This window comes from Amphiura filiformis, chromosome 7 (assembly GCF_039555335.1).
Source record: "Amphiura filiformis chromosome 7, Afil_fr2py, whole genome shotgun sequence".
Taxonomy (NCBI): Eukaryota; Metazoa; Echinodermata; class Ophiuroidea; order Amphilepidida; family Amphiuridae; genus Amphiura; species Amphiura filiformis.
The window spans coordinates 5,854,932-5,870,565 of record NC_092634.1 but is presented as its reverse complement, the minus strand read 5'-3'; the positions used below and the strand labels follow the sequence as shown (position 1 = coordinate 5,870,565).

General features: G+C 39.4%; 1 protein-coding gene across 1 annotated transcript in view; it reads right to left on the bottom strand.

The window, feature by feature from the left end:
- Positions 1 to 15,634, bottom strand: part of LOC140156582 (palmitoyltransferase ZDHHC9-like) — a 56,581-nt gene that overhangs the window by 15,750 nt on the left and 25,197 nt on the right. Inside the window, exons 3-4 of the mRNA XM_072179520.1 lie at positions 8,017 to 8,172; positions 1,962 to 2,099 (exon numbers count right to left, since the gene is read on the bottom strand). Coding sequence (XP_072035621.1) covers positions 1,962 to 2,099; positions 8,017 to 8,172 — 294 coding nt within the window. The remainder of the gene's footprint in view (positions 1 to 1,961; positions 2,100 to 8,016; positions 8,173 to 15,634) is intronic.

Below are 15,634 nucleotides of genomic sequence, written 5' to 3'. Positions count from 1 at the left end.
ATTTTCTGTACTGATTTGCTATCTAGTGCAACATTGGTCAATAGTGACCAAAAGTCACCGTAATGAACAGAGCATATCTAGATTTTGCAAAATGTGTTTATTATTTGATTATCGACTCATGTTTAGCAAGTCTACACTAAACACGAAAACAAAGGGAATCTGTACAAAGTACAGGAGTGTCATTTTTAAAATGTAATATGGTGATGCATCATATTGCAAAGGATTCTGGGAAGGGCACAGTATCTTCTCCAAGTCTGGACATGGTTGTAGTGTATAAATATAAGTTTAAGTGATCAAATGAGTACCTTTACTATCAGTGTGTGTATCTAGATCAAGATATAGACCACTTGACACATGACGTCATTGCCCTGCAGTATGCACGCGCATTATGGCAATTTCCATAGTTCTTTGCCCTGTAGTGTGCATACACATCATAATTTTCTCCGGGCATGTGCATTTTAAATTGCCCACCACATTTCATATAGTACAAGAAAGCCATTGAACAGTGTAGCGGTTCGTTCAAGCATATTAATAGACCAGTCCCTCGCCTTTGCTGATAAACAATGATGTCAAGTGGTCTATAGATATCCCAGCTCCAGTCACTCACACACACATGGACCCCCCTACCTGTAACCACCAGCAAATGAGGCAGTATACAATAGAGTTTTTATTATCCAACCGGGGACACTCATGCAGGTTTATTTTTGCCTTACCGTGGATGTAATCAAATTGTTATTATGTAAGTGTGGACTCGCCCTGTACTGGCAATGTGTCCTTGTTTACCGGTGCTTACATATACCACACACATCCACCTACGGACCCACCCCAACCCACAAATCAACAAACTTGACAATATTCAGTATGACACCCAACACTAAAAGCACAATTTCAGAAGTTTGATGAAATCTCTGATGGTACATGTATATCGTTTATAGGTCTGAATCTCAGAAGTTGTATCTCAGAAGTTTGTCTGCCTCATGTGCTGTGCTAAATTGTGGGGACTATTCTCACACATGACAATAATAAAAACTTGACCTCAATCTTGTATGAGTAAAGTAGTTCTTAATGACCAACAAATTTGATTTCCCTGGGAAATTTACAGAAAATAAAAGCTGAAAAAAATAATATCAAAGCCATGGTTTATGTTTTCTGAATTGAATTTTAATTTGTGTGTGGGGGGGTTCTTTGTTTACACTTCAGTACCAGGCCAACCTAATTGTTGACTATCAAACGAGACTTAGGCTGTCGGCTATAAAGTAACATTACACTTGAGAAGAATCTAGGAGAGCTGCTAAGAAAGCAATACATTCTTCATAACTTTTTGCCAGTAATTCGCCAGCGAAGTGGTTACAGAACTCCCTGGTAACTGGATCACGCACCTTTTGGAATTGGTAGTACATGCCATAGACTTTGTGTTGCGATCATTTTGATCGTGGTGCAGAACTCAAAAGCGTGAGTCAGTTGACATGGTGATAATCAGATTACACGTAACACTTCGCTGGTGAATTGAGGTGAGCGGTATGAAGAGCAATACATGTAGATTGAACTACAGGGACTGCCTTTTGAGGAGAGCGAGAGCAATCACTCTCTACTGCTCTCCTTAAATCTGATATAGAGTGATTTTGAGCTCTTCTTAGTTGACCATTCTCTTCTTACATTCTATTGTAAATGGTCTAAACAGCTCTCCTTGCTTGAAGGTGCCAGAAGAGCTAATTAATGCTCGCAGTTTGAGGTGAACCTTTAAGACAGTCAGAGATGTAAGTGAGGTAATGATCCACTTCCTGAAAATCATGCGAGCCGAAGGCGAGGCATGCAATGGGGGTTCACCCCGCTCACAAAAATTTTTTACATTTTTTTTTTTACATTTCCGGAATTCCAGAAATTTCCAGAAGTCTTACATCTCTGGAGAGTGATAAACCCCTCTCCTTGAAATGTAATCCTGCATTCAGTACCATACTTACATAATACAATAGTAGTGATATTACACGCAAATACGTAGATTGACAATACACACGTTGATACTATAAATAGATAAAAGTAACGATAGTTGCGCTTCCCCACACAGTTCCCTACCCACGGACAGTGATGATCAAAATTTTCTGCAACAGAGAAAAGAAACGAAAAACAAAAATTATTGTTAATCATGAAAATATCTTTCGATACTGCTCTTAGTTAAAACACTGCCTGGGTATTACTTTTATCAACATATTCCTGAGAGCAAATGAAATCCTGAAAAAAAAAACACCTTTTCCTTTACTTTTTGTAAAGGGAAAGAAGGAATCTGTTTAACCGCTGGATCCTACGCTGTGACGCTACACTCGCTCACTAGGATGGTGGCGCTTGAGCAAATTATTCTATTTTTTAAAAGTGGAGCTTCAGACACTTTACTTGAGAACCCTGCCGTATACTATAGGGCCTACATGTATTTATACTAAAGCTGCTCTTTCAGGGATTAGCTAGAAGAGCATACTGGATATCCACATAGAACATTACCTTAATCTCCCACACAGGGGAAGTAGATTTAAAATGTAGTCACCCATTCAGGTAACCCCATTTGATATTCACACTCCCTGGTAGCTCCCATAGATCCAGTTTAAACTAGACCTTTCCTTTTGGGCAGTTCCAGTTGAAATAGATACACCCCCCATGCAAGACATGACCTTAATCTCCCATGGGGAGTAGATTTCAAATGGAATCACCCATTCACCCCATTTGATATTCATACTCCCTGTGTGGAAAATTAAGGTCATCATATATGCACAATGTATAAACCGGAGCTGTGCCCATTAATTAATTGCTCCAATTATGATCCAACTCCTCCTCTTATGATAACCAGTAGGTTAATTAGCTATGACAAGTTAAATGTGAAGCCCTAAGGTCTTAATTACTACACCATGTAGCTTTACTGCATATTAGAGCCTCAGCCATTTGCTGCTATGTACACAAAAAGATGAGCCTTATTAATATTATACAGAGGCAGGCGAGGTGCCAGGATTTTCTGTAGCAAAGTGCAGAACTTGTAAATATCGACCTTTTCCACTATAAAAACTGCTACAAAAATCTGGACAGACCCTTGTATTTCACCATGGCGAAAGCAAAAAACAGACTTTAATCCAGAAATATAGACAAGTTGGTATGATACTGCTAGCTCCCACAGGTCCATTTAAAACTATTCCAGTTGAACTTTATACACCCCCTATGGAAGACATGACCTTATTCTTCCACACATGGGGAGTATTCACACTCCCTGTGTGGAAGATTAAGGTCATATGCACGATGTATAAACCCCGAGCTGTGCCATTAATTAATTGCTCCAATAAATGACCCTCCTACATGTATGATAACCAGCAGGTTAATTAGCTATGACAAGGTCTTAATTACTACACCATGTAGCTTTACTGCATTGACAGGCATCAGCCATTTGCTGCTATGTACACAAGAAGATGAGCCATTAAAGGGGGTGACCCGGTGGGTTCAGTCTTCACTGACGATGTGTACGCATGATGGTTCCAATTAGGGGTACTTTTCAAGAAATGTCCGCGGAATTTTCGAGGACAAAATTGTTCGCGATTGTCCAAATTAGGGGTGTTTTGGAGCAAAATTGTCCTTGAAATGAAAAATAGGGTGTATTTCTTGGACTTTCGTCCGCGCTTTACCGCTACAGTTTTCGTTTTTTTGTATTTTTGCTGTCCATTTTTTAGCAGTTACACACAAAAATTGATTGGGTATTTTTCTGAAAAAATTGTCCTCATTTTCCGGTGAAATAGTGGAAAAAATCAAAAGCATCCTTGAAATGGTAAAAATAGGGGTATTTATTTCGGAAAAATGTCCTCGATTCCTCGTGATAAGGGGGTGAAATAAAAATGCGTCCTCAAAATGCTAAAAATAGGGGAGGTATTTGGGGGCAAATTTTCCTTGATTTCACGCAAAATAGGGGGTAAAATTGCTCAAATGTCCTTGATTCCCTGTGAAATAGGGGGTCATTTTCAAATCCTGGAACGGTCATACGTCCTACCTTTAAATACAAACTGAACCCACCGGGGGGTGACTCCACAGAAGAGCTTGCTTTGCATTAAAACATTTCAATGCAATCTCCTGAGATGCGCATCCATAATAGAAAGTCCCTACATGGCACTTGAACCCGCATCCGAAAATTACTGCCTAAAGAGTGTGTTTCTTTTAAGTGCGTTAAGGGATCTAAAATGAGCGTTTATTGCGTTTTAGACAGTATTTTTTGTGGGACATGAGAGCACCTCAGACCTATCGAATTGCATTCTGAATAATGGAAGCATGTCTTTCTGATATCAAATAATTTTCATTTTTGAAAATCACAATATAATACAAATTTTATGACAAATTATAAAAAATTGATATTTTTCAAATTTTTGATATATAACAGTCCTCGAAGTAAATGATATAAATCTAATGACATATATATTCTTAAAGTGTATGTAGCAGGGAGGAAAAGCCGACGGTCAATTGAGAATTTTGACCTTTCATATTGAAGATATGGACATTTTTCCCAAAAAGACCTAATTTTTTTTTTTTTTTTTTTAAAAAAAATCCATATCTTCAATACGAAAGGTCAAAATTTTCAATTGATCGTCGTCTTTTCATCCCACCTACATACACTTTAAGTATAAATCATCAGATTTATAAAGTTTACTTCAAGTACTGTTAAATATCAAAAATATCAATTTTAATGATTTGCCATAAAATGTGTATTAAATTGCAATTTCAGAAAATCAAAATTATTTGATATCAGAATGACATTCTTCGTATTCAGAATGCAATTCGATATGTCTGATGTGCTCTAATGTCCCACAATAAATACTGTCCAAACGTTCATACCCCAGCCCTTAAGGTGCCCCATAAAATGAATTCATGCATCTTTGTCCCCTTCCCTTGGCTACACACCTGCACACAAGTTTTACACATATCGGAACTCCCCCTTGCAATACAGGTCAATAATGTGCAGGTGTATGTTTATTCCTAGTTAGGTCAAATTAATTAAGGATTCAAATGGATGCACTATAATGAGTCAAACAGAAGGATATTTTTTGAAATAAAAGAAAAACAAGTGACCTGTAATCTGTATTTAGAAAAACAATTGCCCTGCATTTAGGAGAAACAATGTATTTTTCTGGAATTGGGAGTCAGACACAACACAAGCTATAACAGATACATTTTTATAGATTGCGGAGGGAGAGGAATTTGAACACTTAGGCCAAACTAAATATTAGTATGTCTTCAAAGATTGCAAAGATTTTTAAGTCTTAATGCAGAATATGTTTTTTCCTTCAAAGTCAAACTTCTTAGACAAAATAAGCCTTGAAAAAAGTTGAGATGTTCAGAACTTTCAGAACTTACATCCAAAACACATTCACTAATTCTTCCAATAAAATTCAGGGGGAAAATTTGGTCAATTGCTTTGCATTTTTTTGCATTTGAGTGATAATTTCTTTGATTTTTATTTCAAAATTGGAATTTTGCCAACTCTTTGGCATTATGTTGAGCCACTTTGACAGATGTTAAAAAAATTTAAAAAACCTACAAAAAAAACCCGATTCAAATCAAACAAATCCAATTTTTTAAATTTTTTACTTGTAAATAAAAAAAAATCAGCAACAGTGCTCACACTAAAAATAAACTTGAGATTTCCAAATGGCACAATGAAAAGAAAGAAGTGAATAGCAAATTACTGTTCAAGTTATATTACAGCAAGACAAAATGAAAGGAAATCTTCAGTGCTGTGTTATTTATAAATAAACACTACAAGTCACAAGACACAGTGTGGCTTTAAGGTGGTACTATACCCCCTGATCAATTTTATGACTAATTTTGCATTTTTCTCAAAAAATAACAACAAAATGGTAACAAACGTTATGTATATTATAGGGGCAAGGAATCCAGTTACTTCACTGAAATGTCAGTGATTCAAGACAAGTGGTTTGTTATATATGTTAAGAAATGAGGTACATTCTAGCAGTACCTCTTTTCTTATCATAAATAATGTACCGCTTGTCTTGAGTCACTGAAATTCCAGTGTAGTAACTGGATTCCTTGCCCTATAATATACATAACTTTTGTTACCAGTATGTTATTATTTTTTGAGAAAAATGAAAAAATAGTCACAAATTTATCAAGGGGTGTAGTACCACCTTATAGGGGCTCAGAGAGATTTCTTGGGCAAATCAAATCAGAAAATTTCGCTTTATTTTGATACGATTGGATTCCCAGAGAACCTACCAAGCTGTAAATAAAATTTAAAATAAGTGACAAATTGTGAGCGCTGCGTTATTTATTCTCCTATAGAACTGTGTGAGGGAATTAATGTCTGGATCCAAACATTAATTACAAAATCGTACAATTTTACATGAAAGTTACTGATTTAAGCCTAACTATGTATTACAGATGCTGGTTTAGTGTATGGGCAATATTGCGTACATGTGAAAAACTGGACTTTGATCAAAATTGAGGGTGCACTTTTTGTGAAATCTCTCAATGCCCCTTTAATACACATCTTAAAGGGGTACATCAGCTGCAGGGGCCTCTATTTTTCTGTTATTTGCCCCCAAAGGGGGGAATAATTTTCACCTCTTTTGGAGAAGAATCTTGTGTTTTGGAAAGAAATTCTTAGTTTCAACAGGATCCAAGGAAGATTAAATAAAAATAATTAATTTAGGGAACAATAAAGTCTAGCATGTATATATGTTAAAGAATTGGATAGCAACGTTCGCACAGTATTTTTTGTGTGACCTGAGAGCACATCAGACGCACCAAATTGCATTCTGAATACAAGGTTTGTCCTTCTGTTATCAAATAATTTTGACTTTTTGGCAAATTATTAAAAATTTATATTTTTGACATTCAACAGTCCTCTAATGATGTGTACTCAATTATGTATGTAGCTGGGAGGAAAGGACATCTATCATATGAAAATTTTGACCTTTCGTATTAAAGAGATGTTTTTCCCAGCCACCTAAACTATTCATCCAAGCTACTTACACTTCAAGTACATATCATTAGATTTATAAAGTTTACTATGAGGATTGTTAAATGTCAAAAATATCATTTTTTAATAATTTGTCATAAAATTTGCATTATATCGCAAATTAAAAAAAAAAAATCAAAATTTGATATCAGAAGGATATTCCTCGCTTTCAGAATGCAATTTGGTGTGTCTGATGTGCTCCCAGGTCCCACAAAATACTGTGCAAACGTCTCTATCCCAGCACTTAAAAGGGGTACTCATAAACATTTTTGTTACATATCTTTTTAATATTTAGATGCTGGGGGTGGGGTACTCAAATGACCATACCCGATTAAAAAATGGATATGCTCCTGACAATGGTCACATTTTTCGCCACTTGGTATTATCAATGACTCCCTTTTGTAGACAACCCCAAATAGGACGTTTGAGATAATTTTGTTTTTCATTTCAGCGTAAGTTGACCTCATATGACCTTTGACCTCAGTGTGCCGCCTTGAACATCACTATTACAGGAAAGTTCCCATTGAGCAGATATGGCCCAAGTTTGATATAAAATTGGATCAATTGAGCCCATATTTATTGGTCAAGCTATGAGTTTGGATAAGATGTAGTTGGGTCTAATAATATTTTAAAATTCATAGCGAGACCAATAAATATTGGCCTGACCAACCACCCTACTTGAAAGATCCGCCCACCATAAGAACAGGATTTTTTTCCATCACATAATGTCAAAATTGGCCGCCGCATATTGGTGTCGTGTACCTGTTGCCAGAAACAGAGATGCCACTCAGTTTCACTCAAAAAACATAAAACTGGTGAAAAGTGGCATATCTAAGAAAGAATAAAGGAATCTAGAAGAAGAAAGAAGGAACAATTTGGATTTCAAGACCTAGCCATGTAACGGTTAGGTAAAAAAAAGAGCAATTCTACTCACCTACACAGTTGTCACATAGACTACAATGTGACGCTCTAGGAGGTCTGAATATCTTGCATGTATAACAGTACTTAAGTTTGATACTCACCTACACAGTTGTCACATAGACTACAATGTGACGCTCTAGGAGGTCTGAATATCTTGCATGTATAACAGTACTTAAGTTTGATTGGTTGACCATTAATGTTCACTTCTCTCACTCTAGGTGGCGGTCTATAGGTTGGGTTATCTGGGTTTGGAACTTCTGCAAAATAAAACATAAAACAAAATGCTTTAGATATGGCATCTAGATTGTGTGATTTTTGTACACTGAATTCATCATCATCATCAGCATCATCATCATCAGCATGCATCATGGAACCAAGGGAGAAGTGCCAGTGCATTGATTGGTCACCCCAGGTTAAATAAGAAATAAAATAAATAAATAAATAAATAAATAAATAAATAAATCATCATCAGCCATATTCAGCCCACTGCAGGGCAAAACGCTCCAGAGTCCGCAGGGACCCCCGAACTTGCAGAAAATCTGAAAGTAGGAGGTCCGTAGTAGAGTTTGGTGAGTCAGAGATGCACAAATGCAGCATAAATAGTATGTATGCAGTAGCGCTAGATTGTGGGGGTCTGCATGAACCCCTGAATTCACAGAAAAATAAAAAATAGGGGGTCTGAACTGTATTTTGGTGAGTCCGGGACCCCAAAATGCAGCCTAGCGCTACCCCTGGTTGGCACCAAAGATTCCTGTCATTTGCTTTTGCCATCCATAGTTTTTCTTCTTAAAAAATATATAAAAAGAGAGTTGGTGACAGTTAGATTCTTGAAAGGCTGTACACATCACTGCTGTTTGACTTCTCATAGCTTAAGTGCTTTATAAGTTAAATGTCCCATAAAAGTCACCTGCTAAATAATTATTACTACTACTATCTAATGAAAATAAATCACATGCTAAACAATATCAGACTTGTAGTATTGGGACCCGTCATGAGTGCGGGTGCAGTGCAGGTCCAAGCCATGGAGTGCAGGGTGCAGGTCCCATGCCATGGGTACAGGTGCGGGTCCCAGACCACGGGTACGGGTACGGGTCCCAGTCCATGAGTGCGGGTATGCGGTATGGGTCCCAACCCAAAATAGGAGTGCGATGCAGGGTGCGGGTGCAGCCATGAGTACGGGTACGGAAATTGGGACTCGAGTGCACGGGTACAGGTCCCAGTATGGGTACTGGTACGGGCCATGGGTACGGGTACATGGGTCCTATTATGGGTATGGGTATAAACAAAGCTATTGTTATTGGTATTTAAACATAATTTATTAGCAAAATTTTGCTGTATTATACACTCCTTGATGTCATTTATGCCACAACAAATAAATAAAAGTACATTCAGCACCCAAAATATTAGAGAAATTTATTACGTCATAATCATACAACATACATTTTAAGTTGTATGTGTGCTCCTATAAATCCTAAATTTCTCAGTGTTTACAGGTGCGGTGAAGGAACTCTTCTATTTATGTGACTCCGATGCACTATCCCAAGTACATGTGCATGGCGGAAAGTGTTCACTGCTCACACCAGTCACATTATAAGTGTAGTTCTTCATGCACTTGTGCATGTAGGGAGTGTATTAGGATGGGGAATATTAAAACAATGAATAAAAGCTATGAACACGATAACTTGAAATTCACCACAAAAGACAGTTTCTTGAAATGTTTTTCCAGTTTGCTGCTTATTTTCTGTATCAGTCAGATTGTGAACATGGTGAATGCAACATGTAGTATTGTAATACATGTATATGGGTGGCATAAAAGTGTGCACATCACCAGGGCCATATTTACCTTTTTCATGGCTAAAATTTAGGGTACTTGCTATCTGGCTCAATGTGTTACTCCCCACCCATCCCCATCCCATGTAACCTAGATTTGCTTTGATTATGATCATAGGACTCACAGTGCAGTGAGATTCATGAGTAGATCTACTCTGACTCTCACTTTCCTGCATGCATTTAGCACGGTACTGTATGGTACCCGTACCCATGGGTACGGGTACGGGTACGGGTCCCGGTCCATGAGTACGGGTACGGGTCCCAGTCCATGAGTGCGGGTATGCGGCACGGGTCCGAAGCCATGAGTACGGTACGGGTCCGGGTCCCAGTCCACGGGTACGGGTCCCAGTCCATGAGCACGGCACGGGCACGGGTCCAAGTCAAAATAATGCATGAGTACAGGTAATGGTAATGGTGCGGAGCCATGGGTACGGGTAATGCGGTATGCGAAATTGGGACTCGAGCACGGGTACAGGTACGCAGTACGGGTACTACAAGTCTGCTAAACATTATCAATATCACAGTATATTCGAAAACACTTCAAACACCTGCACGGTTGGGGATTTTATTGACTATCAAATCATAGGACTCAATACCATAAACAAGAGTTGTCTTTTAAAAAGAAAATGCCATGGATGAAGTTCATGTTTCATAATTTTACATTGACAAGTACTTGGAAATTGTCATTATTTTTGTGTGTGTGGCACATGCACAAATAACCAGGTGGGAAATAAAAATCCTGTTGACATCCAAGCCATATGAAAGTCATCAAAGATCAGACAATCGATGAATGAAGTTTATGCTTGCTTTCAAACGAAAATCACAATTTCCAAGAGTGTAGAGAAAGATTGTCCTATCTGCAATAGCTGCCAGGTTTCATATTTAAGAAATAAAGGGTAATGCATTATCCTTTACACGCAAATAATGTGTCCGAAACAGTAAAAACGTAAATAATGGAAGAGGCACAGCAAAACCATTATTTAAACATTTTTACGGCCGAGGACACATTATTTGCGTGTAAAGGAGAATGCTGCACCCTTTATTTCTATTCTATTACCACAAAATAGTGCGATTTAAAGAGAAAATATCACATTTTTTGTTCAAATATTTCAAGTTGTTTACCTCAAGGTGGAGCGTCTATACGTAGCCAAAGCGTAAGTGATAGCGAGTATTGCAGAACGCGTAACCAAGCGTAATGCTTTGCGTAGAGTGCGTAACGGCGCTAATATACTGCATCGCGCTTTGCTGTGCGCTGTGATGCAAGAAGAACATCAAGTTCGTTGCCCTGGCCACTTTATTGCTAATTAATGGTCTTTCACATGACACGTCACGTTTCAACAAATCACAGTGCGCGATTTTGAATAATGGGTCGTGGGGGTAATAGAATTTCAAATATGTGTACAATATAGAATGCAGGAATTGTTAATGTTTATAGGGCAGCTATTGCAGATAGGACATTCTGGCACTAATCCCTCGATTCGTTGTTCATTTGGTGATAAAAATAGAACAACTGTGATAACTGATCTTTGCAATACAATTTGTACTCATGCGAACAGACGCAATCATTCAATCACTTCGAAATGATCAGTTCCTAAAATTACACTATGGTGGTTTTTACTCTGAATGATGCAGCATTCTAATGTCAAACCATTGTGTAAAATACTTGAAAAATAAAAATATGTAAGAAAATTGGGCATTCAAACACTTTAATGCACTAAATGTTAACCTTTTCCCATTTTCCCATTCTTTTGCATGCTAAACTTACTCTATTGTTCAGATTATCTGTAAATTTTCAAAATGGTACTCTCTTTGAAATGTACAAAATTCATTAGGCTAAAAAAATTATGTCTCAAAGCTGCAGCGTGCACTTGTTTTGCAATACCATGTGATGTGTCTCTGAGAAATTGACAAATTTAAATTTTTTTCACCGAGTTTCTTTTTCAAAGCATATGTTGGAAGAAATGCATAATGAACACTATACATCTATTGAAATAACAGAATGTAACTTTTGAAAAATCTGAGCATTATTTTGACAGAGTTTGCAAAAGCAAAAAAAAAAAAACAGCAGGGAACAAAAACATATTCTGCATTGCGACGTAATATATTTTGGCCTTATCAAGCCACACGTCAGGGACTGCCTTTTTAGAGGAGTACGAGGCATTCGCTCTCTACTGCTCTCCTTAAATCTGAAATAGCTCTCCTTTATTAATCACTAGCGGGAGACCCGCGCTTCGCGCGGGTCCCCGCTAGTTGAGTAAACGGGAGCGGTTAGTAAACGGGAGTGGTTAGTAAACATGGTAAACGGTGATGATAATCATGGTGTCTTGGTGTAGATCATCTTAATCATCCAGTATAGCAATGATCATGTTAGCTTGATAATCATAAATATCCAGACCTGTGATAATGCTGTTACTCATTCAATCCATCAGATTACTTTTGAAACAGCTCGTGACAAAATGATTGATTTTAACTTTATCCCTACAAACATAAAACATTAAGGTTAGAAGAGGTTGCTAGAAAACGTTTCAATTTCGGTTATAATCGTAAGCAACATTAAAAGTTGCTGCAAAACATTTTAATCGATTCCGTGTTGTGAATAGCAAGGCCTATATTCTAGCCAGGATTTAATTTCGAGGCGGGGGCCGCAGAATTTCCAAAATGTGGACATTCACCCACACCCTAACATTTAACCTTTTCGGGCTATACTGAACAGTTATGTCCCTGTTGGCTACATTTTAACATTCCCTCTGAAAAGTGGACTTTCTTGCAAATCTGTCACCCAATGAACCCCTTTTCATCAGCTTACACCCATGATCCCCCGAAATGGCTTCAAGGCCTTTACTCACCAAGTTTTCAATTCTGAGGGGACACAACCCCTGCACGTGCGCGACACAATGGTGCTTCGTGGTCATTCAAAAGGTGGCGGCAAAAACTTCGAGTGTGCCACCCCCTTCGCCACTGTCTCAGGCCTACTCGCGGAAGCCAACATTAAATGCGCCCATACCATGCGCTGCAATGCGCGTGAAACTATGGTGCCGTGTACGCGCAGGTGCGTGACTCGCCACTTACTGCATTTGACGCGTTTGCTGTCATGACCTAATCCATAAGGTTATTGACCTCAACGGCCCAGCAACCAACCATTTTTTTGTTATTTCCATAGTGATTGAATAGTTTTGCAAAAATGAACGTCAGATGGTTTAATGGCAATATGTACCCGATCAATGTACGCAAAAATCAGAGCTGAAAGTGAAAGCATCTCGGCGCCTGCTTCTGGACAAGATTTAGCGACTTCCTTTTATTTATATAGATTCTCTTACATTCTATTGTAAATGCTCTAATCCACTCTCCTTGAATGCTCCAGAAGAACTATTTAATGCTCTCCTGCAAATTCCAAAAGACAGTCCTTGACAAGTGCATATTTTTTTGGCCTTTAGAGGCCACATGTGCTTAATGTACTGTTGATTAAATTCATAGCAGAGAAGTGCTTTATATGCTAATTAAAAGGTTCTGGTCAAATGACAATCTTGGGTACGGTATTGATTATTGAAGGTACAATTTATTATGTTTTCATTGACTTCATCATGCAGTATACATGTCTGATTACTATACCATGAATCTGGCCTAATTACCATGGCAACCTCTCATCAATAAAAACAAGTACCCCATTTATGCTACTTTAGCCTGAAAAGTTTCCTGCAGGCCGGGGGCACTTACATTACGTGATGGACACCATGCTAATGTATAGACTCTTGAAACGCACCCTAAACGAGTATTACTCAGCATGTGCAAAACATACCCTAAACAAGTATTTTTTCCATTTTTTAACACTAAGAAAGTAAAAAGTCATATTCAGGTTCTTGTGTTTAATATTAGTCGTTTGATGTTTCTTAATATTTTAACCTACGTTGTGTTCTGATAAAAGCCAAACATAGCCTATTTCACCTTTATTTATTTTGCCATTAAACTTTGGTACCGTAAGCAAGTACTTTACTTGGAAAAGTATACCCTTTTTCCTGATTTTTTGGCATTTTTGACAAACAGGTACAGCGCTGTACTTGCCCAATGCTGGGGAAAAAAAACCTTTTACTTGTTTTTGTTCACGAAACACGAGCATGGTGTCCACCTTGAAATACAAGTGCCCCCCCCCCCCCCGGGTGTAGGCCATGTGCATTTCGTTGTGGAGCAATATTAGTCCCAAACAGAAATGTTTGGTAGACTCATGACCGGTGCGATCTTACCTTGCCGATGTTGATTAAGATACTTCTTGCATCGATCCCGAGATGCGGAAAAACCAATAGTCATTTTGTCCCACATAAATGAATAAATAACAAAACCCCCGATCCCCGGTGGACTCACCCAAAAGGTGACGCACACCATATGATCGCCCCTTATCCGACTTGGGATCCCCTACTCGGACCAAACTTGTAGGGGTGGCGGGGTCGGGATAATCAACATCGGAAAGGTAAGATCGCACCGGTTATGAGTCTACCAAACATTTCTGTTTGGGACTAGACTCAGTACACCGGTCGATCTTACGAATGCCGATGGTGATTAAGATACTTCTGGCATCAACATCTGAAAGATCGATCTAGCAAGTAACCGACGGATGGAGGTACAAGATTGGTCAGCATCTGATCAGGGATCGGGCGGTAACGATGGTTTTCGCGAGGTCAGAAAATATTTTCCCCAACGGTCGGGAAACAAAAAGACCACGCGATCACAGACATAAACCTCCTTACTTAATAAGTTTGGTGGTTAAGAATAGCGACACTGGTTCTTACCATGCTGAGTATTCTGTATAGTCTGAAAACCTGGTACCCGTACACCACCGTATTATGATCGCCCGAACAATGTCCCGGTAAACCTCCCGCCCCGTCTCTGATTACTAACGTAAACGGAAGTATCGTAGAGAAGGGCGAAGGTGGCTTCCGGGACACCGCCTGCTAGATCTCCTCAAGGGACAACCGAACGGTATACCCAAGATGATGAGATAGCTCGTGTCGAGTGGGTCGTGGGACGCGAAACCTTCGCGATCCCCGGACCCCACCAACACCTGGACCAGCCATTGCGACAGCGGCTGGACCGAAAGGCTCTGTAAGGGTGATGAATGCGGTCGTGAGTCCTCGCAAGGCTTGTGTTCGGAAGAAATAGTGCTGCAGCGCCTTATCGGACACCCCAGCCTATCTTTGGCTTCAGCCAACCTTGCCCAACCCTGGGGATTGGAGAGGGGCGAATGTCGGTATGCACCGCGCCCGTCGTAGTCACGAGAACAGAGCGCCCGAAACAGTGTCGCTCCAGTGTTTGTGAACACGGAAGCTAACCTCGAGACCGTGTGCAACTCAGCACCGCCGGCCGAAGCCAACGCCAAACCGGAAAGCCATCTTGAGAGTTACGTATTTAAGCGTCGCTTTTGACGGAAGGTCAAAAGGGTGACCCTTAAAGTAATCTAAGACTGTGTTGGGATCCCTTAGGAGGATCACTTTCCTTTTTGGTAGACACTCGTTGAACATACCGTCGAGGCGTAGACTAATAAGGTAACCATCGGCTATGATAGTCGACCCGTCTCGAAACCTCGGTGAATGGAGAGGACAGCTGACTTATAGCTGGCCCCAGTAGCCCGCTGAAGTCTTGCTTGGAACTTTTCTGTCAGAAACTCCGGAACTAGCAGCACAGAGGCTCTAGCGGGAGAGCTATTTGTCTCATTGCACCAAGCGTAGTATGGAGCCAGACTCTGGCTATACGTGCACGAGGGTAGACTTCCGCCCTAGCCCGGCGATGAGAAAAACAGCTTCTGATGAAAAGTATCCCTCCGCTCGTGTTCCTGGTAAGGGCCATGCAGCTAACTGCAGGTGCTCTAGTGATAGACTGGTACCTCCGCTCCGGGCATCC